The following is a 26,232-nucleotide window of genomic DNA, read 5'->3' on the forward strand; positions in this document are numbered from 1 at the left end:
CTGTTTCATTTAATTGGTTAAATTAACACACATAACCCATTTGACCTTATTAATATAATTTCACATGAGGAATTCTACATATAGTTGTGAAGTGTACAAGCGCCGCACAATTGCTTTGAAAAAGAGTGAGATCCATGATTAAAAAGTTAATTTTTTTCATATAAGTCCCATATTAATTCACTTTTTTCAAATAGACTGTGCAGCGTTTGCACAATCACAACTGCAAATATCATTTCTCAATTTTACATAAAAGTTAAAATTTATATTTATTAGTATCCACAATATTTTTTTAAAAAAAAAAGACTACTTATCAACAAAAAATATTAATATTTTTTAAATCTTCAAATAGAATAAAACCAATATTATAAACCCTACAATAATAAATATGAGTGTTGATGTCATTTTTTTGTCAACAGGCCGGAAGGGAAAAATGATCTATTCTCAGCCCCGTTGAGGTTGTTCTGGGCCTGGATTGGTGTTGTGTGGGCCCTCGATGCGCCAAGCCTACATCGGTGTTGTGTGGGCTCCCAACTATACAATGCCGATGTGTATATCTATGGCGATGAATATTATATAAAGTAGGAAAAATAAAGAGAAATAGACACGCAAATTTATATGGTTTAGCATTGAGCCTATATCCATGGTGGCTTGGGAGGGGGGGAGGGAAGAATCCATTATAATAAGCTTGATTTATAATCTATCATAGTCTCTCATCCTCACTATACAATAGATTTCTTGGATCTCTTTTCCGTATCCGAACTATATTGCTGGAACCCATATCTTGATGTTGAAGAAGCCTTGCCCCTGACATCTAGCCAAAAGTCTACCAGAAAGTCTCCTGATGTCGTAAGTCCCTTGTCTTTTATCTCCTGCATTTTCTTGCTTTATGTCACATCACCCCTCTTTATGTCCCCTCATCTCTTTTTCTCCTAATATTCTGACACCACACCTTGCATTTCCTTACTTCTCCATCCATTTCCCTCTTTCTTCATTTGTCTTCTAGTGATGACATTTTGATGAGCTAGGCATTGAAAACTTTTTTGAGCTCTATGATATTTTACCCTTCAACAATGAGCATAGTTCTAAAATTATAATCCCGATAATAGACATAAACATATTGAGAAATACTAATATTATATCTCAACAATAATAAAATTATAATTTTGTAATAAAATCTAAACGGGTCAAAACGGATTGATTTCGAATTAAGTAGATTGACTCAATATTAACCCATTTATAAATCATGTCTTAACGGATCAACCTGTTTTGACTCAAGCCTATTAACATCAAACTCAAATTTGCTGATTTCTTATCATATTCGTGTTGAGTTTACAGACCGTATCACATATTGTCACTCATATTGAAAAAGTGAAATAATTCGAATAATTTACAATTTAAATAAAATAATTTAATATTTTTAACGAAGTCAGGCACTTACCTCAATTGATAATGATATAGATTTTTAAATAAATAAAAAGAATATCATTAATATTCTCATCATGCAGAACATGTACTACAGCTATAAAAAGATTTTATAAACTAATACAATTTCATAAGATCAATTAAATCTGTTTTAAAATAAAAATAACTTTATAATCTGGCATAACACATCAATTTACATTAATTTTATAAGTTTAATATTTTTATAACTAATACATTTATTATATATAAATATATATATAACTGATTCCATCATCCAATCTTATAAAGCAATAAAGAATCTCCCACCCTTAAAAGTCATGCAATATACAAATATGGCGTGAAAGACGCCACTTAATTTGAGTCTTAGAAAATTGCACTATTGGAAGAGAGGGAAGTGAAACTCTACTCTTACTTGCATTTCATTAAGGTTTATTGAAGAAACTGTAATTTGGTAGAATGAAGTTCCTAACCTTATTAGATTCATAAAAGACAAAATATCAATATATGTTTAAGAAATGGTGTGGCAAGCTTCCATATCCACAGTATAATTGATGTGTCAATAGAAGAGTATTAAGTGTCAAGCTTGCAAATAGCGGCATTACTCTTCTAACAATACACGCTACACAATGAACAGCATTATATCATTAGAGTGCATCTCCTCACAAACCTCCATAATAATTTTTTTTCATAGAACTCGATTAAATGCCATCAAATTTCTTAATCCTAACGCTTCTAGGGGATCCAAGTACAAATTCTATGTCAACTAATTACTTTTTGTTAATACTTTTGTAAGGATTTTGTAGTCAAAAGGCACAAGGAAGAATGCAAATTCAGCAACATAGCAGAGGTGGTTAAAAGAAAAAATGTCCACAACAAATGGTGTTGCGGCTCCAACAAACCATCTATAACTTTGATATAATAAAGACAATGGCTACAGACATAAAGAATTACATAAAAATAAACTCACAAACTTTTTTTTTTGATAAGTAATATGATATTTCATTGATAAAAGGATAGGCATAGCCCAAGTACACTAGAGGTATACAAAAGCATACACCTTTTTAAGAACTAGTAACAGTTACAAGAAAATCATGAAAACTAAGCCCATTTAAATCCAACCCCATAGCCCACATAAATAGAGTCTTCCAAAAGAAACTCCTAAACTCTTCCAAGGAACGTTCATGGTCCTCAAAGAGTCTCTCATTACGTTCACTCCAAATACACCAAAGAATACAAATAGGGGCCATTTTCCAAACAGCTGCAATCTGTGGTGTCCCAGTAATACCTCTCCAGCATGCCAGAAGATCAACCACCCGGCCTGGCATCACCCATGCTATTTCCATCTTGCTGAAAAAGTAGTTCCACATGTCTCTAGCATACTCACAGTGTAAAAGTAGATGATCCACCGTTTCCCCACTCTTCTGACACATACAACACCAATCCGTGATAACAAGGCCCCTTCTCCTCAGATTATCATTAGTCAGTATCTTGCCTAAGGCTGCTGTCCAAACAAAAAAGGCAGCCTTTGTTGGTGCTTTAGTCCTCCAAATGTTCTTCCAGGGGAAAGAATGTCCTTGTTGCCCAGTAATAGAATTATAAAACGAGCGTACTGTGAATTTTCCTTTCCTCAAAGGTCTCCAAATCATCACATCTTCAGTTGTGGCAGCAATAGGAATGTTATACAGCAAATTAAAAAAATCCACCAGCATGTTCACTTCCCAGTCGTGTACCTCCCTATTTAGGCTGATATTCCACTCTTGTGAACCTTGTATAGTTACCCTCAAATCAGCTACCATGGCATCTGGATCCCTTGCAATACTGTAAATAGCAGGATAAGCCTCCTGCAACACTGTGTCACCCACCCAACAATCCTTCCAAAAGCGTATCCTTCTTCCATCCCCCAAGCTCAATCGAGTATTACTAGCAAAAGAATCCCATCCTTTCCGTATGAACTTCCACAACCCCACTCCATAGGACCCCCTTCCCTCTTTTGTACACCAACTCCCCATTTCACAACCATATTTCAAATCTATCACCCCTTTCCATAAGGCTCCACTCTCATTGTTATATCGCCAAAGCCATTTTCCTAATAAAGACCTATTAAGAATCCTCACATTCCTAACCCCCAATCCGCCATCTCTCAAGGAAATGCACACCTTATCCCAGCCCACTAAATGAAACTTAAACTCCTCTCCTATTCCACTCCATAAAAAATCACGTTGAAGTTTTTCCATTCTACATGCAATGCTAGCAGGAAGAGGGAATAGAGACAAATAGTACGTAGGAAGATTTGAGAAAGTGCTCTTAATAAGAGTGAGCCGCCCCCCTTTGGATAAATATAACCTTTTCCAACCAGCCAACCTACGCTCAAATTTTTCCAAAACCCCATCCCAAATAGACTTAGCTTTGAAAGAAGCCCCCAATGGGAGTCCAAGATACTTCATCGGCAAGAAAGAGACCACGCATCCCAATATGTTAGCCAATCTGCTCATGTTACTTACATCCCCTACTGCGACCATTTCTGTCTTATCAAGATTAATCTTCAATCCGGAAATAGCTTCAAAACAAAGTAGAATGGCCTTCAATGATTGAATATGTCCAGCATTTGCCTCACACAATAGCAAGGTATCATCTGCAAATAAAAGGTGAGAAATAATAGTTTGGCTATGTGAATCCCCCACAGAGAAACCAGAGAAGAACCCTCCTCCTACAGCCGCCGTCACCATTTTACTCAGAGCCTCCATGACTACTACAAATAAAAGTGGTGATAATGGATCTCCTTGACGTAGCCCTCGCGAACTATTAAAGAAGCCCACTGGTTCTCCATTTACCAATACCGAGAAGCGTGCCGTTGACACACAATGCCCTATCCACTTCCTCCATCTTTCCCCAAACCCACATCTACTCAACATGTACAACAGAAAGTCCCAGTTAACATGATCGTATGCCTTTTCCATGTCTAGCTTACAAAGTATACCAGGAATTCCTGATCTGATTCTGCTGTCCAAACATTCATTGGCAATGAGAACCGAATCTAGTATTTGTCTCCCCCTAATAAAGGCATTTTGCGATTTAGAGATAATCTTTTCCATTACCGTGCTCATTCTATTTGCCAACACCTTCGACAATATCTTATATACACTGCCAACAAGACTGATCGGTCTGAAATCTTGTACCTCTATTGCCCCAGCTTTTTTAGGGACTAAGGCAATAAAAGTAGCATTTAGGCTTTTTTCAAATTTGCCATGAGTGAAAAATTCCTGGAAAACCCGCATAACATCTTCTCTCACCACCTCCCAACAAGTTTGGAAAAAAGCCATGTTAAAACCATCCGGGCCTGGAGCTTTATCTTTATTCATTTTCCTAAGAACTTTATGTACTTCTTCCTCTTCAAAAGGTCTCTCCAACCACACCCTACTAACTTGGTCAATACTCTCAAAAGTTAGGCCATCCACCTTAGGTCTCCAAGCAATAGGTTCTGACAATAAGTTTTCAAAATGTGCAGCTACATATTCCTTCATTTCCGCCTGATCTGACGAGGTAATACCATCAATATTCAGAGACTCAATGGTATTGAACCTCCTATGTGCATTAGCTACGCGATGGAAAAACTTGGTGCATTTATCCCCCTCCCGAAGCCATAACGCCCTTGACTTTTGCCTCCATGAAATCTCCTCCAATAAGGTAAGTCTTTCGAGTTCAGTTACTACTTGCTCTTTTCGATTGATCTCATCACCTACTCCCTCCAAACTCTGTAATTCTTGAAGTAAGCAATTTTTCTGGTTAGTTATTTCACCAAACTCCTGCTCATTCCATGTCTTCAAATCCTTCTTCAAAGCTTTCAATTTTCCAGCCAACACCTTACTCGGATTACCCTCAAATACATAAGAATTCCACCAATTTCTAACCAAATCCACAAACCCCTCCTTTTTTAGCCACATGTTTTCAAACTTAAAAGGCCTCTTACCCCCTTGCACTCCACCCCCATCTAGTAAAACAGGAAAATGGTCAGAACATAACCTCTGGAGCCTCTTCTGGGTCAGATCTGGAAATTGCATCTCCCACGAAGGCGAAATAAGAAACCTGTCCAATCTTGACCAAGTGTGATTATTAGACCAAGTGTACTCCCCTCCCATCAGAGGAATATCCATAAGGCCTAGTTCAAAGATAAAGTCCGAAAACTCCACCATTGCTGAATTTTGAAGTCTCCCCCCCCCCCCGATCTTTCGGTAGGGAATCTTGTTACATTAAAATCCCCACCAATGCACCATGGGACCTCCCACCAAGAATTAAGTCCAGCCAGCTCATCCCACAACCTTTTCCTCTCCCTATCCAAATTAGGCCCATAAACCCCAGCGAATGCCCATACAAACCCATCTTCCAAATTTTTAAAGGAACACCCCACTGCATACTCCCCCATAAACTCATCAGTACACTCCACAACCCTCTTATCCCACATAACCAAAATACCTCCCGAGGCCCCTTTCGATGGTAAATATATCCATCCTACATATTGACAACTCCAAATGCTTCTAATAATTCTTCTACTAATGATTTTCAACTTTGTTTCCTGCAAACAAATGACATCCGCCTTCCATTGCCTTAACAAAGCCCTTATACAAAGACGTTTATTCGACTCATTCAACCCCCTAACGTTCCAACTCAGAATTTTTGGCTTCATTTACAAACTGCTCCAGCCCTTCCCTTATTTCTGCCCCTACTCGCACTTCCCTCCTTTCCTTCATAATTTATAGACCACATCAAGCGTTTCAGCTCCCTATCTCTTTTTGACCCTACTCCCTGATGTCCTGCTGCAATGGCTGTAATCAAAGCTTTAAATTGCTCTTCATACCCCTCACAAGATATTCCCAAACAGCTTTGAAGGTCCTCAACCTTTTTTAAAAGCCAGTCAGTGGAAATATTAGGGGGAATCACATTTAAAGGTGTGGGATCCTCTCCTACAGCCTCCTCCTCCTCTGTTGGAATACTAGTAGGATCATACAACATCAACATCCCTTCCTCCTTAGCTGAAGAGCACCCTCCCTCCACCTCTTCCACTGTTTTTTCTTGTATCCCCTCACACGGCACCCCCAAGCCCTCTAGTTTCTCACCAGACTGCACTACAGGTAAAAACACCTGCTCTAATGGTTCAGAACAAGTCTCCGAAATGTTCTGTACAAACCCACTCGATGAAGACCCTCCCTGGACAGCTCCCGAACCCTTACTGAAAAAAATAGGCTCAATCCCGTTGCTTAAAGCCTCCATTTCATTTTCCGGCGACTGTACTACCACCGGCGGGACCTCACCTGAGCCGCCGCACATGGTCGATCGGTTCTGTGCCAGAACCACCCCAAGTCTCGGCCCTAGAGGTACTGTATCGGACTCCCCATACAGACCCTCAATCTCGGCCCCCTCCCTTTCCGGCGACTGTACGACCACCGGCAGGACTTCGCCTGAGCCACCTTCCACCGTCGGCCGGTTCTGTGCCAGAGCCACCCCAGGACCCGGCCCTATAGGTGCCATATCGGCTTCAATGGTCAGACCCGAAACACACTGTTTCGGGTCTTTTACACGCCAGTTCAGGCCTGAGTTTTTACTCGGGCCCAGCCCATGCACACCCTTGCCCAGGCCCAGCCCGTGAACCACACCTTTGCCCTTTGGATCTTCCTCTCCCCCCTGGCCCACTTGTATCTGTTTTCCAGCTCCCATCTCATTCTGTCCCTGCTTTCCAATCCGTGGGCCACAGCCCACTATCTGGCCTAACTCTATTTCAATCCCTTTATTCTCCTCAGCACACCGTAACAGCCTACTTAAGTTGACTTGCAAAGCATCAACCTGACACTTTATCTCCTGTAAAGCACTCAACACCGTTTCCTCATTCATACTAGCTCTACTAGCTTCCCCCTTAGCCTGCAACCCATCCTTTAGCAGACCTACCCCTCCTCTAGCACCTGCCATAGTCTCAGAGTGATGTGACCCCCTGACTGTAGCTTGGAGCACCTCCCTGTAAGACCTGTAAGAAGAGCTTTGTGGTGGCTGTGAAGTTGCTCCACCAGTACAGCCAGCTTCCCTCAGTGCCTCCACCATTTTCCTCCACCCCCTTCCTTCCTTATCCTCTGGAATAAACAAGAAATTCCGATATCCACCCCCCCCATATTCCATCAGCTCTAAAAAACTTCCTCTAGAATTAGTACGTTTCTGTGCAACATACCCCCTATCACCTTCTCTATGCCCAGAAAAAAACTCCTTCCTACCAGCTTTCAAGCAATCCTCTAGAGCTTTTAAGAACCACCTTCCCGTGCCTATCCTCAGTCTAACCTTTTTCACCACCTTCCAACCTTTTTCAGTAAGATGAACCCAACTTCCCTCCCTTACAACCTCAAAAATCTTAGATTCAATCGCCACCCGTTTCCTCATAACTCCACTAATCTACTAACTCTCCTCTATAATCACCAAAGCTTCACCAGAATGGAATAGTTTTCATCAGCAGCCTGACATGCTTACGAACATTAACCCACTCATCCTCCTCTGATCCAAAACCAGCAAAACGGACAAGTACTTCCTGAATATCCAGCAAGATTACAGACATGACATGAAACAAACGGTAGGTGAAAAGCCAAGAAGAAAAAATGTAACCCTAAACTCACAAACTAACGTAGATTCGTGAAATCCGCTAGATTTACTTTACAATAAAAGTAACTTTACAATCTGACGTACCACATCAATTTGTGTTTATTTTTGTGTAATTATTTTATGACTAAAGTATCTCCCTATTAAAAAACCATGCACCTAACTGTGAAAAATAAATTTGATGAAACTTGTAATGAGCACAGAAAAATAAAAATAAAACAATGCTAAGGACACTTGAGAAAAAGCAAAGTCCCTTGACACTGCAGGCGTTGTGGGATATGTATTAAGGATATGTATTTCTGAACTTCTCATTTCGTTTATTCATTACAACCATGAAAATTTATGCAGGACAAGGAGATTTTATGGTGAAATGTACTCCCCAATTCATCTAGTTTATTGCCACAAAACCTAGCACAAAGAATTGCACCTGTTCGTTAAACAGAAACTTTGTATCAGTTCATGGATATGATTTCATGGCATCTTGATCAGAAAAACGAAACACAAGAACCGTGTATGAAAATATCATCGGCTCTTCAGAGTCTAGGTTGTTCCATAAAAGATATGTGTGTTTATACCTGTATGAGAGACCTAAAAAGGGCAATTACTGTAAATTTCATCACTGCCCTCCACGTGTTGCAGCGGTGAGAGGTTGAACAGCTGCTAGAGGATTCACTTGGTACGAAAACGCAAGCTGCCACAAATCCATCACGGCCTTCTTCAAGAACAGTACTTGTCTTCCAGCAAACCTGAAACAAAAACATTTTAGTAAATTATCCGAACTCTTCACAGTTGAATTAGATTAGCTTTCAGCCTCTTCAATTCTATTGAGGGCTTTTTCAGCTATACAGTGTATTTTGAGCAGTTTCAACAGAGCAAAAATCAGTTATATTATTATTATTATTATTTTTTGTGTGAAGACAACATCTTGGATTGGAAGAATATCCAACTGCTGTGTCACAACTTTCAGCATAAGAACATTGATAATTGTAACAGAAACCTATTAAACAGGCTTTCCTGAATATGAAAGGTCATCTTAAACAGGCTATACAATTAGTTTAGAAAAAGGGAATCTTAAGCAGTTTTACTTTAATTTTGGGAGAGACACAGCTGCAAGCCAAAAACCAAGACGATTTTAAACTAAAAGTAGAAAAGGAATATATTTTATAATCTCTGACTTTGGAATTCTACATAAATGTAGACCGGAAAGAAGAGAATATAGTACCTCTTCAAAAGAGCCTTTTTCTTTCGGACAACATGGCACATGAGCAAGATCAAACAGCCCAGGAAAATTTTCCCATTCGATAAAACCAATCGAGCATTACCAAACTTCAAAGTGAAGGTACGAAACCACCAGAAACATGGTTCTATCCGCTCAGAAAATTTTAAAACTGCTTGTTTGGCAACACTCCCTTGATTAGGTTGGTATTTGGCTTTCAATGCTTTTCGAGAACCCTCAGGCACATTCAGTTCTTTCAGTGATGAGAAACGAGTGTCGTGACTATCTCCCGGCAAAATTGAGGGTCCTTGTGACAAGTTGGTGGCTTTAATAGAATGAAGGGAATGTAATTTCCTCAGAAGTACCTATAATAAAGGACATGGGAAAATATAAGAACTTATATTTTTTTTAATCAATTGATAAAACAATCTGATGTTTTCAGCCATTTGGAAAAACATGGAAATGAAATGAAATTTCCATCAAGAATGTATATCAACTCACTCATGAAACACAGAGTCATCACCAAGACTAGGAAATATTATCCCAATTACAAACTGGCCTTGCTTGAACATACAGTATGAAATAGCTAGAAACATATTTTATCTACCATAAATGTAATAATAAGGATAGTATGAAATCCCTAATCCATGAATTTACTATTATCAATATGCTTGAGAAATATAGATTGAGGAAGGAAAAAAAAATCTTTTCAAATGCCACCAAAAAGACAAAATAAAGGCAATTCGTAGAAGGTTATCAAAATTTAGGCTTCTAGATAAATCGACGAAGGGTTTTCTCAGTTAACTATAAAATCAAACTGAGAAATGTAGCTTTTGATAAATGGTAAAAATAAATAGTAACATGGAACATGTTCTGTTATATGTTTGTATTTCTACAAATGAAGGGGGAAACGTGAGTAAAATTTTGTGACGTGATTCTTTTTTATACAACTACATTTAAAGTTCAATAAAGGGGGCATGGTGCAAGTATCCAGAAGGTATACAAGACCCCACAAAGAAATACTTTCCATGAAATGATAGGAAGAAATAATGATTAACGAGTTTCACAAAAGAAGGGAAACATATAAAGTAAATTGTGAGAATATAGATGGAATGGTAATATTCGCCTCTTCTTATCGGCTTGAACTTTTGAGACAAGTAGTGATTTAACGTGGTACAAAACAAAGGTCTTAAAGTTCGAATCCTAATCAACACTTTGCCCCCCCAACCCCTACCCCTCATCTAATCTTATTTCATTTTATTTCCTTCCCAAACATCATTCAAACACAAACATTTCCAAACTAATCATTACAATTTTTCCAAATTTTTAAACAAAAAAAAAAAAACAATTCAACTTTTTCAAATACCAAAATAAAAATAATATTTAAAATTAAATTTTAACAATATTTTAACTTTATAATATTTCTTATTCAATTTTTTCTCTCTCCTTTCCCAAAACCAAAAAAATACTTAACTCAAACTATCTCACTACTATTCACAAACCATCTTACTATTATTCACAAAATTCTCACTTAATCTCATTCCTCAAGCATCCTCTAAGTATTCACGTGTTGAACCCCATTTATTAAGGGAGAGTCTGACTGCACATGAGATGAGTGTTAAAATATTAATTAAACGACTAAATGCACCCATTCCCATTAGCTTGACCCTTTGGGACAAGTACATAAATATTTGATAAGGATAACAATAGCAAAGATGATGGGGGTATAAGTCAGAGTTGCAATGGTGAAGGTTTATGAGCACCAACAGAACGAGACATCATATAGATATAACAATGCAAAAAACAAATAAATAACCATCAATTAAGTGCAGACCATTTTTAAGGCATGCTTCTGATTCCCTACTTTAATTCATGTTCGTGTGTGTGTGTGTGTCCGTTAAAAAGTTAAAATGAACACAAAATTTACTGAAGCTTACAGAAAAGCAACCGCAAATATTTACATAAGGGAAAATGTTGAAGGTAACACGAAAAAAAAAAAAGACTGCTCCGAAGTTGAAATGCACATTTACATACCCAAAATTTGCTGAAGTTTACATATAAGAACCGCACATATTTACATAAGGGAAAAAGTCGATGGTAAAACTAGAAAATGGTTGGTAAGCTCATACATGTATGTGCCCTTGTGTCCAAAAAAATGTCAAAGTTTGAAATGAACGTTAACATGCACAAATACTAAATTTTTCAAATAACCAACCCCACATGTTTACAAGATGGAAGTTTTTGAATGTATAACTTTAAAATGACTGGTAGAAATACCATCAGTTAACCCCCAAAAGAAGAGGAGAACAATGAAACAAATGAAGTATAACATTTTAGCCCTTAAATTGCTACCTACCCTTTTCATTCTAAGGTTGACTACGTCAAATAGCAATTGCAAATCCCACATGAACAGTTCAACATTAACATATAATGTTTGGTGAAGGCTTTCTACTGAAGAGCATGTCCTCATAGTTGATGAGCCAAATCTTATTCGAGAAAAGAGTCAACAAAAAATCATGAACCATAGGAATAGTATCAGTCAATCTAAAGAATGGTAATTCTCATTTATACTTGAATTCTACAGCTTAGTCCGACAATGATATCATATGTCATGAAATCAGTTCATGAACACTGGTTGTCATGCCAAATCCAAAAACCAACACAGTTCATTCCAATAAAGGGGACTCCAACTTAGATCTATGACAATATAAAATACCTGTCGTTTTTCCTCAGGTAGTGCAGCTTTCTCAACCAACGAGATGGCAAATTCGAAATCATTTAAAACTGTTGCAAGAATGGTCACGGCATAGACCTCGACAACTTCAAAATATTCATCAACTCCTAGAATAAATCGCCTGTCATGTCTTGGGATACAATCTACATTTGCTTCTGCATCAACAAGAACATAGTATCTTTCATCTACAGATCTCCACTTGCTAAGGAAATCCTCAAGAAATTCCCGAACACCAAAAGAAGAACCTTCTGATATCTGAAAGCATACCCTGAAAGGACAAAAAAATGACAAAAGGTTTGACAACCACTCTTTTGAAGTATTGACATTACTTCCTTCCAAGAATATGTTTGCCAAAACTATGTTACATGCACAACATAAAAAAACTGATTTACCCACGTCTTATTCACAACAGAATGGTGTACAATATGTCTATAAATCCCAGACACTTGAAAACACATTTACAAAAAGCAGAAACCCGAGAACATATTAGCCAGTCGATCCATCCCAATGCTACAGGGATACCTCATTAAGAAGCAACAGAGACCTTACTTTGCCTGACATGCAAAGAATGAAAAGAATTACATAAATCCACAGGTAAGCCATGTTCCATGACCTAAGTTTTAGAGATTGAATTAAAGTTTTATGTAAACCATAGCACATGCTATAAATCAAACCCCATGAATAGTAGTTAACAGAAGAGCATAATGCTTCAATACAAGTTTTTGGAATTTGACTACTTTGTCTTCTTAGGCATATGCATGAAGAAAAAATTCAGAGAAAATGTTATGAGAATTAATGTTCTCTGCTGTTGCCAAGCAATTATTTCATTGAAAAGCACAAAAGGTGCAATCCAGGTACACGGGATGTATACAAGAAAAAAGGCTATCTAGAAGTAGATAGATACTTTTTCTCAGAATTACCAGAATCATTAATTCTAAATATGAAAACTAGTGATTCTCTTACTCCAATGGACTTTTCTCAGATTTCTATGCCTTTGGTATGTAACTTTGGAAGCCAAAAGGACAACTCTTCCAGAATTTATTGATCCTTATTCTCTTTTGTAAGCCTTCATTGCAATTATGTACAGCTACAGGCCTTCAGCCCCAAACCCAATTTTCTTTCAGGACTATACTTCGTTTATTTCCTTAAGATAAGTTTTAAATGAAAAACATCAAATATTTTTTGATCAGTAAAAACCACCACAAATATCAATAAAAGTGATATTAGAAGTGATAAATGTTTACTTTAAAATCTGATATTTAAAGAAATTCTGCTAAAAAGGGAAAAAAAGAAAGAAGGAAAGAAGTTCCTTGAACAACTGTGGTACTAGACAGCTTAATAATCCTAAAACCTCCTTAGACATTTTTACAAATAACTTTATTTTCAGTAGATAATTACATACCAAAATACTTTTGAGAAGGGCCATTTATGGACATTCTAACCATGTTATGGCTGCTTTGACAAAATTAATGTTCCCAGGCTTATTTCTAATAAATTTAAGGTCAAACAACCACTCACACATAAAGATAAAACACTTGTATCTGTGTGTCAAATTCATATCACATGGAGAATTTAGAATATAGGAAAAGTAACATGTACAAGAGATAAATGTACCCAGTAAGCAGAACTTGAACAGGGATAGCAGTGACAAGAACATAAAGTAGTTTAAGTTGATTCAGAATTTCTGATGACCTGCATGAACCCAAAGAAATTATGAATAATATTTTAAGAAATACAGAATATGTAGCATTTGTGCAACACCAAATACTTCATTAAGGGGTAGTTTATGAATTTCGTTAGTTTTGTATGTTTTATTTTTAATTTTCATTGGTCCCTTTTTATGGCTTTAAAGAAGGGTTAGAAACATTATTTTGGGCCCAGAATTAAGGAGTAGCAATGCCCATACCTAGTTCTATTCGGATTAGCCTAAAAGGGTCCAAGAAAAATTAGAACCTAGTAGAATAAGAATTTCTAATCAGATAAAAAAGTATCAGGTCTACACACATATCTTACACAAGGAAGTCTACATGCTAATATGGCTTAACCTAATACGTTAGAACTACTTTAAAATAAAAAGAGTTTTACAATCTGATGGATCTCATATTAAACCATGTCAGTGCGTAAACTTCCTTGTGTAAGATTTCTGTGTAGACCTCTAAAGTTCTCTGGTAAATATGCCCAAAACCTTATTATTTTAACCCAGCCACAATTCCCCTTCCTGATGCCCCTCTTCAAACCCCAAAATTCAAAGAATTTCATAAAATCATAGCCCTTTTCCTCCCTTAACATAAGCCTCGTCCACTGGCCTCCCTTTTGGTGATTTAGGCAAGTATTTTGAACTTTTTCAAGTCTTCTCCTTCAAGATCCAAGTTTAGATGTCAAATAACCTTCTAATCAATTTCAATATCTTTCTTGAATGGTTTTTGTCATGAAAATCAGTGCAAGATCCAATCATTCATACCAAATTCATCAAGAACACAATACTCATTTAGTCTTGATGTTATTCTTAGGGTTTCGATTAAAAATATATTAGGTAAAAGCCTTGATTCACACCTACAGTGTGATTTTAGCAAGTAATTGTAGAGTCGATGATTTTAACTAGAGAAAGGGTGAAGAAAAATGTTTTAACAGTGCTGTTTGGCCTTCTAAAGATCTGCCAACAATATCACTGCAAGGCCTATATCATTAACAAATCCCCTCGACCCCAGTTGTTTTCATGAATATGGGCCTCTAAAGCTTCTGTTTTTTTCTCATGGCAATGCCCAGATATCATTTAATAGAAAAAAGGCCGATTGAACCACCTAATAAACCCCAAAAACATTGGGCAACAAACCATCAACCGTACAAACCCCTTCAAATAAGATGGCTCTTAAACTCAACAACAATAAACTACTCCAATGGACCTTCATGCTCTTTTTTTTTTTCCTTCTTTTCTGAAAAATAATGAAAGTTTTTTTATCAAGTAAATTCTAGGAGTACAAAGGATGCTGCCACGTGTACTCATCCAATCACACAGTAGCATCAATAACATGAATTTAACCGAATTCTAGCTCAACACCTTCGATGGTACGACGAATTAATTGAAATTTAATTAAATCAAATTCTCTATTTTTGGGTCTACAATCACACACCTAATCTACAAATAGAGGAATTAAAATTACCTTCCAAGTTCCTTCAAGGACTGCACCAACACCATACCAGTCGACTCTAACATGTCATAGAATTCAACATCTTCTCCAGCTTCAATGCCTTCGTTATCGTTGCGAAGACGCTTTAATATCGATGAAGCTAAGGATGCTGCCTCCTCATACATTGAGCACACTAGGTAGCTGTAACCGCAACAAGATCAACAATATCATGAAACTTATGGCAGTGCATGCTTCCATTCTTTGAAAAAAATGTTTCAAAAAACAAAAACGAAAATTCTTTGAATTTCTTTCGTTCTCAAGCAAGATATGTCTAATTTTAAGAAGCAATAACGAAAGGAAATTACACCAAATTACCTCTCAGATCGCTCGATTTCTTCCCAAATTGCAGTACTTGATGTAGTCTCGGCCATCTCTCTCTAGTTGAGATGAAGGTAGTGAAGGTGAAAATGTCAACAGAAAATGGAGTGCATGAAGGAGTGCAAGAAAAATTAAAGGAACTTCAAACTGAAAACGGAGTGCAAGAAAATTTTTTGGGCCAAAAGCCAACTATGTTTAATTGGTATCTTAATAAAGAACCCTCTTCTTGTTTGTTTAATCATCCTCTCATCATATGCTAGACTGATTATTATATATGTGTGTGTCCCTCTTTTCTTCAATGGAACCATTAATTGTTAGCAGATAAAATGAACCCAAAGTCTATTTTATCTTTGCAAACTCGGATTCAACTGCATCTCATTCATAATTTTGTGCAATAGAATAAAGAAATCTAAACACTAATTGCAAAAGGCTAGAAGTATTATGAGATTTTTGTGCATATTCGTTAGAATTGAGAGAATAATAAACTAAACTGAGAGGCCAGTTACCTTGATGGTCTATGATTTTCTGTCTGTAATTACAAACAAATTAGGAGTATTTCTCAAAAAGGAATACTCATTCACTGCCACCAATACGCATTCACGAAAGACTCAGCGAAGCCCATCCCCCTCATTCCGAAAACCAACGGGGAGAGAGAGGAATAAAAAGATATGGTAAAACGGGGGAGAGATCAAGAGATTTGAGAGAGAGATTTACCTCAACAATAATGGGCAGAATCGGCAGTATACTGAGGTTGAACGAAGCGGCACCTGGCGGGCAGTCGGGCAGTGGCTGGACCTCAAGAGGACGGCGACAAGAGCGGTGAGAGACTGGGAATGCGAAGCCCTAATTTGTAAGAGAGCAAAAATCAGGGGATTTTATTCCCTGATCGAGAGGATTTGCACGATCAGGGGGCTTATACATACCGATGAGAAGCTGATGCTGGTGGCCGGGAGTGGTTTTAGAGCTACAGACTGCAGTATCAATCGTTGATCTATAAGCTGAAGCCACTGTGCCGCTCGGTTTTGACCGAGCAACCTTACCGCTTGACTTGGCATGGAACAAAGATCAAGTATCTGTCATTTTATTTCGGAAAAAGCCAGAGGCACCGTCGTTCACTCGTTTGGGTAGTAGGATGGCTCCCGACTGAGGTGCTCTAGCCACATGGGTTTTTATTTTTTATATCAGTAATGTTATTTATTATTATATCATCTCATTTACATTTTATTATAAATAATATAACGTATTTATTATTATTAAAAAATAAAAATATATATAATAAATAATTATTTAATAATAATAAATATATCATATTTTATTTAATAAGATAATAGTATAGTATATAAAAAATTTTTTTTTACATAATCTACCTAAATTAAATATCAGGCTAATTATTAAATGCTACGATGACAATTTACTAATTCATATCGAGGAATTATTTTGTCCACTACCTAACAAAGAACGGGCAACCTTGGACATCGTTTGGTTATCGAGAAAGGGAAGGAAAAGAAGTTAAAGAAATCAAAGATATTGTTTTTTCTTGATTTATAAATTGTTAATTGTGCTTGAAAATGTGTGAAAGTTATCTGACGTAAAAATAAGATTAATAATTGCCGTAGTTTATTTTCCTAACCGAAAAAGAAAATTGAAGGCGTGGAAATACTCATTTCCCGAGAAAGGGAAGGAAAAGAAGTTACAAAGCTCAAGTACCTGTTCGGAGGAGCGAAATGCAAATCGATTTGAGCGGCATAAACCACGAAACTAGTGGTAGAGAGGAATCGGATTTCAGTGTGTAAATTCTTGAAGGGGTTAGGGATGCGGAAGATATCTAATTGAATTATTTATTTATTTATTTATTTATTTTGAAACATAGATAGTAAAAAATGCAGAGTTCTTTTAGAGAGAGAGATAACGTAAAAAAAAGAGGAAAATTTTCTTTGTAAGTAATTTTGCGAATCAGAACGCACACCAATATTGACATGTCAAATGAAATGATGCATTTCAAAACATTGAGAAAGTATATTGTGCAACAGGAGCGGGAAAATGATATTGTCTTCATCAAACGGCTGCATCTGGAGTGGGAAGAGAAAAACTTTAAAGCTCCTCCCCCCGTCAACGTCTCCTCCCCCATATGAACATCGAAATATCCTTCCCATCGAAATCTCCACTACCTCTCTATGAACCACGACGCCACTATGAACAACCTCCGTAAGCAACAACGTCTGCAGTCCACACAACATCAGTGGCCATGTTAAGCACAGCCAAAGGGAAGTAAGACCCTAGCCTACGGTAAAGCCACCCAACGCCACCCAATACTACCGTGCTCAATCCCAGATTTTCTTTGTTTTTGCTCCCTGAAATAAAGCAACCCATATGTTTTTTCCCTATAGCTCCCCACGCCAAGCATAGCAAAAAAAGACGACATCGTGCTTAAGAGAGAGAGAAGGAATGGAGGAGGGAATCCGGAGCTTGAGCATATCTTTAGCTTCATTTTGCAACCAACTGGAGTTGAGTTGCTACGCTCTAAAGCAATCCCTTGATTGCTGTCCCATTCCTCTTGGTATCTCCCTCCTTCCCTAATATTCTCTCTCTCTTTCCCTTCCATTATTTTCCTAATTTATTGATTTCTTTCAATCATTCATCACTTAAAATCTTGTATTAAATGCATCTACTCTCATCTCTTCTCTCATTTTATTTTTTGAATTTAAAATTTTCTTGAACATTAACGCTTTGGTTTTTCCCTTTTTTTTTCTCAATAGCTATCATTTTAGTATCTAAACAAAGGAAAACATGCTCTGATTATTACTTTTTTTTTTTATGTGTGTGATAGATTCGATTTCATTGAGTTTTATAAAGAGCTTGAACTGCCGAGTATCGAACGCGAGCAGCGATCTCAACAACTCAATGATCCTTCGTATCGTGTCTTTCGAGGAGCTTTTGGGCCACTGCAATGAGAATTGCAAGAAGAACCAAAGTGATCTTTCTGAGCTCCAAGACAACCTCAAGAGGTTAGGATACTAGTTCCTGGTATCGTTCACACTCTGCTCTTTCTATTAAAAAAATTCTTCACCTAAAAAAAAACTATTTAAGCTTTGCTCCTGTTTGTTGTTATTTGGTGGCTAAGAAAGAATGAGTATAGAGATACTGTTATTTTGTGCTTTATTTAATTTTTTAGGTCTTAGATGTTGAAATTAGTGATAAAGAAAAGGTTCCCAATTTATCTACTCCAAGGAAGGGCTCCACTAGCTTCTTATTTCAGACAAGACTGTACGACAGGTTCTATTATCAAGAATTTGGAAGAAGATGCTTTGTATTCTTGAACCATTTTTTTGTTCGTTATTCGTCAATTGTCTACCACAAAGCCAGATATCTTAAAAGGTGGAAAGGGAGTTTTTCTTGAGTTTCATGATACTCTAAATTTATCATAAAAGGCCAAAACTTTGATGCAAGAGATACCTTGATAGTGAATTCGTAGATCGACTGGGCTCCTTTGTAAGTTGGCTTGCTCAGCGTATAATCTGGGCGGTAGTCGAAGAACTCCTCTCTCAATTTCTATTCGTCTATTCTTTCTATTCTTTTTTCTTTTTTTAATAAAATAAAAAATAAAAAACCACATTAGTAATGGTGCACATTCGATACACAAGTTGCTTGTATCTAGAAGAACTGGAACAAAGAAGTAGAGACCCAATTGAAAACAGTTTTACTACATAGTGTTACATGAACGAGTTGTGTGTTAGTAATATTGCTCTTAGGTTACGTTTAGATATTGAGCTAAACTGAGCTGAATTTTTATGATTAGTAGTGAGTTGAGTTTGAGGAGTAAGTTATGTGGGACCCATCTAAAATGTTGTGGGTCCCATGTGTAAATAAGATTTGAGTTGAGATGAATAAAATAATTTGAGTTAGGTGTTTGGATCTTAGACTCAATTTAAAATTACCAAACTAAGATGAACTCAGTTAAGTTTAACAACCAAACGAGTCCTTAAATGATTCATTCAAAGAATATTATGGTCGGTCTTTGTTTATGCAGAGAAAATATACAATGTTGAACCTAAGGTTTCAAATTTTGTGTAATTATATATCTACACATGAATTTTGATGATAACAAATGAATTCAAAAAATAAAGGAGTCTCAAACTCAAGTTTTCTACACAATAGAATCAAGCACATCAAGAAAACAAGCATAAGCAAGTAAGGAACAACTTCACATTAAAGTCATAGAGTAATGTTGTAAATCTTTTAAAAATTCGAAATTAGTAAAAAGATTAGGTTTAAATTTTTTGAAAAGTAAAGTGTGCTCTTTTTGTTATATGCTAAAAGTAAAAGATTAGATTTGAAATTTTTGAAAAATGAATGATATTATCTTTGACAATTGAAAAAGAAGAACCTTTTATTTAAATTTTTTGAAAAAATGAATGATGTTGTTTTTGACATGTGAATCTTTTTAAATTTGAATATGAAGTCTCATATACCTATAAATAGATCATTTGAGAGCTTCACATTTACAACATCAAGAGCATACAACATTCATTCAAAACTTTCATTCTCTCTTCTCTAAATATTGAGCTATAATCCTTATTCATTTTGAGAGAGATATACTTTACGCTGTATTATTCTTATTTCACTCATTGAGAAGTGTTTTATGATAACCTACCAACTATCAGCTCTTATATCAGTAAAATGGTGTATATGACCCTTGTGCGTGTAGAAAGTGTTCTACACAAAGAATAGTTGAATTACCACATGTAAGGTGATTGTAAGTGTAGAAGGTGTTCTACATGGATTCTTTGTAGCGGTGTTGTTCAAAGGTGTAATAGGTTTCTATCTCCACCTGAAGGAGGTTGAATCGTGAATTTGGGAATTCTCGAGGGATAGTTTGAGGCGAGAACGTAGGCAATAGGGCCGAACCTTGTTAACATACTGAATTTGCTTCTCTCTTACCCTTACTCTTTATATTTATTATTGTTTCGTATTTTGTTTATATTTTATATTGTATATTTGATTTATAATTGTTATTTTTTATAAATACAACTCAATTCACCCCCCTCTTATGTTATTTATTTGGGCAACATACAACATCAGCCCCTAAATGCACCAAATTCACAACTGGCCTTAAATATACCATATTTACAACATTAACCCCTAAATACACCATATTCACAACCGGCCTAAAATATACTAGATTCACAATTGGCCTAAAGTATCAACCCCTAAAATACACCAGTTGCAACAAATATTAAGCTTAGTTGTAGATCAAGCAGTTGGCTAATGGAGATTGATTGAGGGGTGAGCAAGAGAGTTTTGGCTTGAGAGAGAGAATCAAGTGCGATGGCTTGAGAGAGAGAGAGAGAGAGATGAGGTCTATGGGATTTGGTTACCTAAGACCAGTTTTATTTTTCACTTGTTAGAAAGCATACATGTCAAAAGTCCATTGGAGAGTGCAAATTTGATCTTAACACCTCGTTTGAACCCTAGTGTTTCTCAGTTTTGTTGCGACTAATCTCTTTGTATGTGTGTTAATTAAAAAGTTTATAAATATTTTTTATTGTATATTTTTAGTTATTTAAACCATTTAAAAGAGTTTGTAACTGATAAATTGATATGTGATACTATTAAAGTTTAAAATAAAATTAAAAATATTAATACTTTTATACTGATTAATGACAATGTGGCATTCTCTTTCTGCAAATTTATGATGCTTTTCTTTTATTATCATTAGGAGGACATGTGCCCGATTCCCCTTAATTGAAGTGAGAATGCCAATTAGAGTATGCAAATCATGCATTTTTATTTATTTATTTATTTTCAAAATGAATGCATGTGACTTATACACCCTAAGACTGTATCTAATATTACTCATTTAAATTTTGAAGGAAAAAATGATGTTTACTAAACATCATGAAAGTCGATTGCTCCCACTTAGGGGGTGAGCAACAACAGGTTACACCCCGAGGCTACCACCATGAAGAGCAATATTGCTCACTCCTAGGCAAGCACTCTGGGAGGAACATGTAGCTCGCCCCTTCAGCGAGTATCATGAAGAAGCACAAAGTTTTTCCTAAGGGAGAACAAAAGCACTCAAATCTTGGAGAACGAGCAAAAGTGCTAGGTCCCAAGGGCAAGCAGAGAGTGTGGAGCTGAGCACAAGGTGGCAAGGTGCTCGTCCCAGAGAAAAGGTTAATCTATGAGTCGATTTGGATGCATGACGATGCCTAGTCCATTACTCAGCCAATCTAGACCCACGTTGATATCGTGGTCCTGGTTAGATTTGGACCTATGGAGGTGTTGAGGATCTATCCATGGATTGATATCGATACATGGTGTTATGGGTCTCCACACTAGAGATCCACGACGCGTTGCCTTGTGATTGCACTTCAGAGACCCATGCCCTGGTTTTGATTGTGCTGACACACAATATTGCCATGAGTCAATGGTTCTCATACCGAAGACACTATTGTGGGTTTGGCCTTGATGGTTCTCATATCTATGACACCATCGCTCGTTTGTATCTATTTCAAGATTGATTGAAATCTAAGATGGAGAATTCTGGTTGTCGATATTAATGGATATTCCCGATTGTCAATGGGTCGATTGGTTTGGATTGTGGGAGTTTTTATCTAATTTGATTTATTATAAAGGTATTTTATTCCTTTGAATATGTGGTAGGGACATTTTAGCTTTAACTAAAAAATTATAATAAGGCTATTCAGTTTAGTATCTATAACAAGAATATTTTAATCCAATACGTATATATAGATAAGCATTTTGGTCAAAGTCATCACATAAATTCATTTTCTGTAATCCATCAACTCGCTCTATTGATTGATGTTTTCTTCTTTATTTGATCTATATTATATTTTGTTTTTTAAATATATATTTATTATTTTTATACTACTTTTATTTATTTATTTTCCTAAGTAAGCAAACACACACACACCCATATATATCATTAAGATATGGAAAGGAGATATATGAGGAAGGAGTAGAGCTTCCCAAGAAGCACCTCATTACAACAATCACATTGCAAAAGTGAAAAGTAAAATCGGGATTTAGGATCAAAATTTTTGTGCCCACCCATACCATACCAAGATGGTGCTATCTTAAATGATAATTTTTGTGCGAATTGTGATTCTACCGCTAAAGGTGGTGGATGCTGAAAGTGAACTGCAGTTTGCTGTCTTGAGATGTTTCCTGAAGAGACTCGTATTCCCTTTCTCAAGACATCGATTAGAGAAAGCGAAAACATAATAGGGAGACCAGCGTTGAATGGCCTTGACTACGGTTGGCTGAGTTTCTTCAAGTTTAACTGGGGTGATGCATGGTCACCACATGGTGGTGATTGTGGGATGGGGTGAGTTGAATCTGGAAAATCTTGAGGATGCGAATCTATTGGTACAACGCGTGTATCTGTTGGATGCATTTTAGTGTGGAAATGCGTGACGGCTACACGTGGAACGAAATGTGCATGAGTATCAAGAGGTGAGATTTTCGCCATGGTTCCGCTTCATCTCGATAGATCAACAGTTAGGAGTTGTGTGGTGGGGCGCGTACAGGCAGTGGGTTGTTGAAGTACAATAGATGAATGGGGTTGTTGCAGAGAATGAGGTGGATGTTCCCCTTGGAACTGAGGGAGTAAGGCCTAGCACTGTCAGCGAAACCTAGTACTTCACCCTACAAGTTCAGTAATAGATAGTTATGATAGCACTAGAGCTTAAAAGTGCCTCCAATATGTTACTAATCTAATGACCAAAATCGAGCCGGTAGAAAGAAGGGATTAAAAACATTAGCAGATAAACTTATACACAAATGGGTACCGAAAAATGAAAGGAAAAGAGGATGAGAGCCAATTTATACACAAACAAGTACATGAAAACGAACCAAAAGGATAGGTTCTATCCGCATCTCCGTTGGAAACATTGATTAGAAAAGATTACTAACTTTTCTAGATAGAAGAGGGAGTTTCTCTTTCAAAATTTTTTTTTTCAACGAAGTTAGCTCATTTGTGCTGTAGGTTGACTATCCAGTTTTGATACAAAGAGGCCTCCAACTCATCTCAATTCATTTCATTTAACCATTATAATTTTTTTAAATTTTCATATAGAATATAATAAATAATTCAACTTTTTAAAATTATGAAATAATAATATTATTATTAAAAAATAATATTTTAATAATATTTTATTCAAATTTCAACTTTTATCTCAATTTAACTTACTATCTAATAGGGGTGTGCATCCGGATCCGGGTATCCGGCCATAACCGGATCCGGATATCAAAATCCGGGCGGTTATCCGCCCGGATTGAACCCGGACTCAATCCGGGCGGATAATCGGATTCAATCCGGATATCCGGTTACATCCGGTTTGTAACCGGATATCCGGATTTTTTTTTTTTGAGCTTAAATCCCGGATATCCGGGTTATACCTGGATTCAATCCGGGTTTTGTAAAAAATAATAATAATAATAAAAAATTCTAAATATATCTTTATAACTTTAAAAAGAAATTATAGCACTTTTTTTTAAAAAAAAATCTAATCTCATATTTAAATTGCCCAGATTTTTTTAAAAAATAATTACAACACTTTAAAAGAATTTTCTAAAAAATAAATTGAAGAACAAAATAAATAAAAATGCAAACTAGATATTGTTGTTACATCACAATGCAAAACATAAATTTACAAATAACAAAATAAATAATAATACATTACAACTAATTAAACTAATACAATATCATAACTCTTCACATCTTGAATCTTGAATCTTGAATCTTGAATTTGGGGGAAAAATTGATTTCTTTCACCTTGATCTAATAAATGGATGGCATGTAATCAACAAATTAAGAAGTAAATCATATAGACACATGAATCTCTTATAAAATATAGTTTCCAGGTGATATTGTTTGAACCTTTTTTTTTTAATCAACACGTTAATTATAAAATATACTGATTATTCGTAAAAATTGTTTCTATCAAGGGTTCTCCAGAAAAATTCCACAAAGTTTATAAAGATATGTTCCAGAATGACTCTGCCTCTTCCATTTTACTTAGCACTCACCAAATAAAGATTTATTTACATATCCAGATGATGCATGAGTTTCCCATTTATCAGTATTTTAATGGGTTATTGAATAAATGCAAAATAAACCAGAAAGGCATGAGCATCATTAACTTATTAATATAACAGTTGAAAAACAATGAAGCGCATGACCCAAGAATCAAAATAATGGAGGAATGATAATGAAATAATAAAACTTAAACAAGACAAAACAAAACCAACCCAGAAACAAAAACCAAGAAAAATTAACATATGACTGAAGCAGGAACAATTAATAGAAAACTTCTTCAACGAATTACCTGAAGTAATTTCCTAGATGACAAGCATAAGCATAAGCATGAAACTACTACCAGCAAACCAAATAATAAGCATAAGCATTGAAGCATGAAAACAGAGAAATTCATTTTAGTACGCAATTAACGGTTAAGTTAAATGCATCTCATCCGTTTGAATTAAATTGACCATACTTAAAACAGCAGTTGCTCTATAAAAAAAAATTGACCATACTCAAGATATGTATCCTTAGAGAATGTATCAATGTTAGATCCTTACATTTCTTTCAAAGAAATAAATTGATTCTCTCGAGCAGTCATATTGGACGCTGCATAGACTCCCATGTCTAATACATGCTTCAAAAATTCTATAGAGTTTTAAATAGGTTAATTTTGGGTATTTTTTTCATTTTTTTTGAAGTAAAAAATGACTTCATTAGTTTTATGATTTAATATCTTGCATACAAAAGATTACATTATTTCAGAACCATAAAATTTGGTTAAGCTACTATAATCATCACAAAACCTTATTCAGTGGTTAAGCATGAAAACAGAGAAATTCGATGTTGAGATGAGACATCAAGGTATTTTGTTTTTGCCAAACAGGACGTGGTTTGGCATAAAAAGGAAAATAATAGGCTAGATCTTTTGACTCTTCTCAGGAAAATATTTGGGAATTTGTTCTATAATAGATACCATCAAAGCAAACTGAGAAACCCCGGCCTTCCCAGCTTTAAAAATCCATCTAATTTATATACCAACAACTGCGGCACTTTTGGGAAATAGCATTTAAATCCATCTATTTCTCAAATGCTATTATGGAGATAGCGAGAAATAAGATCTTCTAACCCAAGCGAAAATCAAACATAAACCCAGAAAAAGGGATCCACCCAAACCGAGAGAGAGAGAGAGAGAGAGAGAGAGATTCAAATACCTTAGGTTTCGAGATAGAGACGGACGAGCGAGAGACGACAGACAAGCGGCTAGGGTTGAGAACTTGAGAGACGACAGACGAGCGGCTAGGGTTGACAGACGAGCGAGAGAGAAGACTGAAGAGTGAGATTTCTTCGAGAGAGTTCAATTTCGTTCGAAATGTGAGAGAGACGGTGTCGTTTCGGGGGAGAAAAAAAAATGAGCGTGTGTATAGCCCGGTTACGGATTACCGGGTTATAAAACCGGATCCGTAACCGGATCCGGATTTATAATAATCGCCCGGATGTAATCCGGGCGGATAACCGCCCGGATCCACCCGAATCCGGATTTCTGGACCGGACCGGATAAAAATCCGGTCCGGATGCACACCCTGTATCTAAAAAATATAACTCATTTGAGGATTGAGATGAGATAAAAATTTTATAAAGAGTAGTAATAAAATTTGTGAATAGTAGTAAGATAGTTTAA

General features: G+C 36.3%; 1 protein-coding gene across 5 annotated transcripts; it reads right to left on the reverse strand.

Moving 5' to 3' along the window:
- Positions 1–588: 588 nt before the first annotated feature.
- On the reverse strand, positions 589–25,931 carry LOC122299073 (protein APEM9). Of its 5 annotated transcripts, none has more exons than XM_043108988.1 (11): positions 25,766–25,931; positions 18,962–19,086; positions 16,432–16,661; positions 16,223–16,351; positions 15,506–15,567; positions 15,164–15,331; positions 13,617–13,694; positions 11,985–12,270; positions 9,275–9,633; positions 8,628–8,798; positions 589–1,062 (listed from the first exon to the last, which is right to left on the reverse strand). In XM_043108988.1, exons 3-10 carry the CDS (start codon positions 16,561–16,563, stop codon positions 8,669–8,671), a joined length of 1,344 nt encoding a protein of 447 aa, XP_042964922.1. In that variant the 5' UTR covers positions 16,564–16,661; positions 18,962–19,086; positions 25,766–25,931; the 3' UTR covers positions 589–1,062; positions 8,628–8,668. The 5 variants fall into 5 exon arrangements, with proteins under 5 accessions (XP_042964922.1, XP_042964923.1, XP_042964921.1 ...); XM_043108989.1 differs by lacking the exon at positions 589–1,062 and adding an exon at positions 7,856–7,984; XM_043108987.1 differs by lacking the exon at positions 589–1,062 and adding an exon at positions 8,083–8,479 and having other exon boundaries at positions 25,766–25,930.
- Positions 25,932–26,232: the final 301 nt, after the last annotated feature.

This window comes from Carya illinoinensis, chromosome 16 (genome assembly GCF_018687715.1).
Source record: "Carya illinoinensis cultivar Pawnee chromosome 16, C.illinoinensisPawnee_v1, whole genome shotgun sequence".
NCBI lineage: Eukaryota > Viridiplantae > Streptophyta > Magnoliopsida > Fagales > Juglandaceae > Carya > Carya illinoinensis.

Excerpts from the sequence above, each read along its gene's own strand:
- LOC122299073 (XM_043108988.1), bottom strand. The coding sequence starts at position 16,563 with ATGCCAAGTCAAGCGGTAAGGTTGCTCGGTCAAAACCGAGCGGCACAG. Across the intron at positions 15,332-15,505 it reads GAAATCGAGCGATCTGAGAG|CTACCTAGTGTGCTCAATGT; the intron begins GTAATTTGGTGT and ends TTGCGGTTACAG. Across the intron at positions 8,799-9,274 it reads AAAAAGGCTCTTTTGAAGAG|GTTTGCTGGAAGACAAGTAC; the intron begins GTACTATATTCT and ends TTTTTGTTTCAG.